Here is a 1952-nt window from a genome sequence, read left to right as displayed (position 1 = left end):
CTGATAATTCCAAATAATGACTGTCATTAATAGCAATGATGTATAACAGACCGCTCATCTGGGTATCTAATACCGGTCCTTCTTGAAGAATGTTAAATATTTCACATACTTTTGAAAATCCGGCGTTTAGTTGATCCTGATAAGCGCTCATTGTCACAGTTGTAAACACGACTGCTTTCTTCTAACATGAGCGGGTTTGGAATCACAGCATCTTTGTTACCAGGCGTAACGTTAAAGAACGCGACACACAAGTCTCCTGGTAATCCTGTATAATTCAACCAATCCGATGACGACTTCGAAACTCCTGAAGTGTTTCCAATTTTGTGTGCGATATGCATCAGCTGTTCAGTCAACAGTCTGTGGGCGTGACGTCTGATGCTGAGACTAGGAGCTATTGTTCTTCACAGAAGCTTTGGGTTTATTACAAATGAGCTGATAATATATTTCAACTCAAATCAATATTTTGTGTCCAATTTTTTTTTATTTGTGGCAAGTAGCCGTCTAATAAGCCAGGGTTCTGATCATCCTGTCAGGGTTTATTTTGTGATAACAACTGTCTGGATGTGCATTATCCCATATTGGTTACCAAATGTACAGTAAGAATATTATATATGTGTTACTGACAACATTCACAGTAATGCAGAGCACTTACTTGGAACGCACATGTACAATGGTTTGTTCTCTTCTGTTAATAAAATAATTAAACAAACAAACAAAACATTAATAAGAACATAAAAAAATTCTATCACTTCTTCTCTACAGTCATCTTCTCTCTCTGTCCCTCACCTGCAAACACCTCGACTTCACACAGAGTAAGGTATTCATCGTTCCCAGGTAAAAAAATGTTGACATATCGGCCGTTAACAGGCTCAAACTCAAACACTACTGTGCCATCGGGAACATTGAGAAGAGTTGCAACCCTGCAAATACATAAAGAACAGTGTTAAAATGGAAACCAGACGCCTCTAAACACAATGTACATGTCTAAAAAATCGATTAAACTGTACTGAAATCAAATAAGTTTGTATAGCACTCTTCACAATCCAAATGATTGTTCATGTTGTATATCGCATTGCTATAAGAAATAAATGGTCTAAACTTACAAATGTCTAATCACAATATGAAAAAATATGTTCACGTAAAGGATATCTCCATGAAAGTGGCTGACTAAGTGGTTGGAGGAGGTACAATTTTGTCTCCCGTTTTGTCAAACTAGACAGAACATAAACATCGGAAGATGATAATACATTTGAAACATTTCTTACAGCTCATTGTTGTTTCCGTTGTTCTCCAGCTTGTTACCAATACGAATCTGAGCTCCTCTGATTCGCTCTTTGCAACAGTCTACACGATTAGTGATGGCAACCTTGCTTATACTGTAGACATTTCCAAGGTCAGCTCTCCACCATGGGTTAAACTCAGCTTTAGTGTGAGTGCATTCGCCCTTCTCGTAATTTGCATTTCTGTTTCCATCTACTGCACGTTCAGCAACTCCCTGGATGTGGTATAAGGAGGACTGCATCACTCTGGCATTAAGAGCAAGATTCCCTGTTCAATATGATATGAAATTGATAAAAAATTATAAGATGGCTTTGAGGCAATACAAACAAATCAATCAATCAATATACATTTCTCAATCAATAATCAATCAGTTTTTAAATCCAGGCATTTTACTTGTATTATTCTAAACATACCTTTCGAATCAGCGACACTCAGCCCAGTAAAAAGTGTTAGTAACAAAACCACAAGGATGGCCATCCTGATTTAAGACATAACACATTGTCACAAATGGGAGAGGAGAACAGTGGTGGATAGTAAATAAGTATTGTTACTTTGTTACTGTAAGTACAATTTTGAAGTATGTGTACTTTTAATTTTCAAGTATTTTTAATTTGGGAAACTTTTACTTTTACTTCAATACATTCCACATCATAATATTGTACCTTTTACTC

At 36.5% G+C, this 1952-nt stretch overlaps 1 protein-coding gene across 1 annotated transcript in view; it reads right to left on the bottom strand.

Annotated features, from left to right (window-relative positions):
* LOC107694697 (uncharacterized) overlaps positions 1-1952 on the bottom strand; it is a 7838-nt gene that overhangs the window by 2056 nt on the left and 3830 nt on the right. The window contains exons 5-7 of the mRNA XM_016494395.1: positions 1266-1548; positions 787-920; positions 653-685 (exon numbers count right to left, since the gene is read on the bottom strand). Of these exons, the coding sequence (XP_016349881.1) occupies positions 653-685; positions 787-920; positions 1266-1548 (450 nt within the window). The remainder of the gene's footprint in view (positions 1-652; positions 686-786; positions 921-1265; positions 1549-1952) is intronic.

The sequence above is a fragment of the Sinocyclocheilus anshuiensis genome, unplaced genomic scaffold, assembly GCF_001515605.1.
Source record: "Sinocyclocheilus anshuiensis isolate Anshui unplaced genomic scaffold, SAMN03320099.WGS_v1.1 scaffold6064, whole genome shotgun sequence".
In the NCBI taxonomy this organism is placed as follows: domain Eukaryota; kingdom Metazoa; phylum Chordata; class Actinopteri; order Cypriniformes; family Cyprinidae; genus Sinocyclocheilus; species Sinocyclocheilus anshuiensis.
The sequence above is the reverse complement of the archived record's forward strand: the minus strand, read 5'-3'. Positions and strand labels throughout refer to the sequence as shown.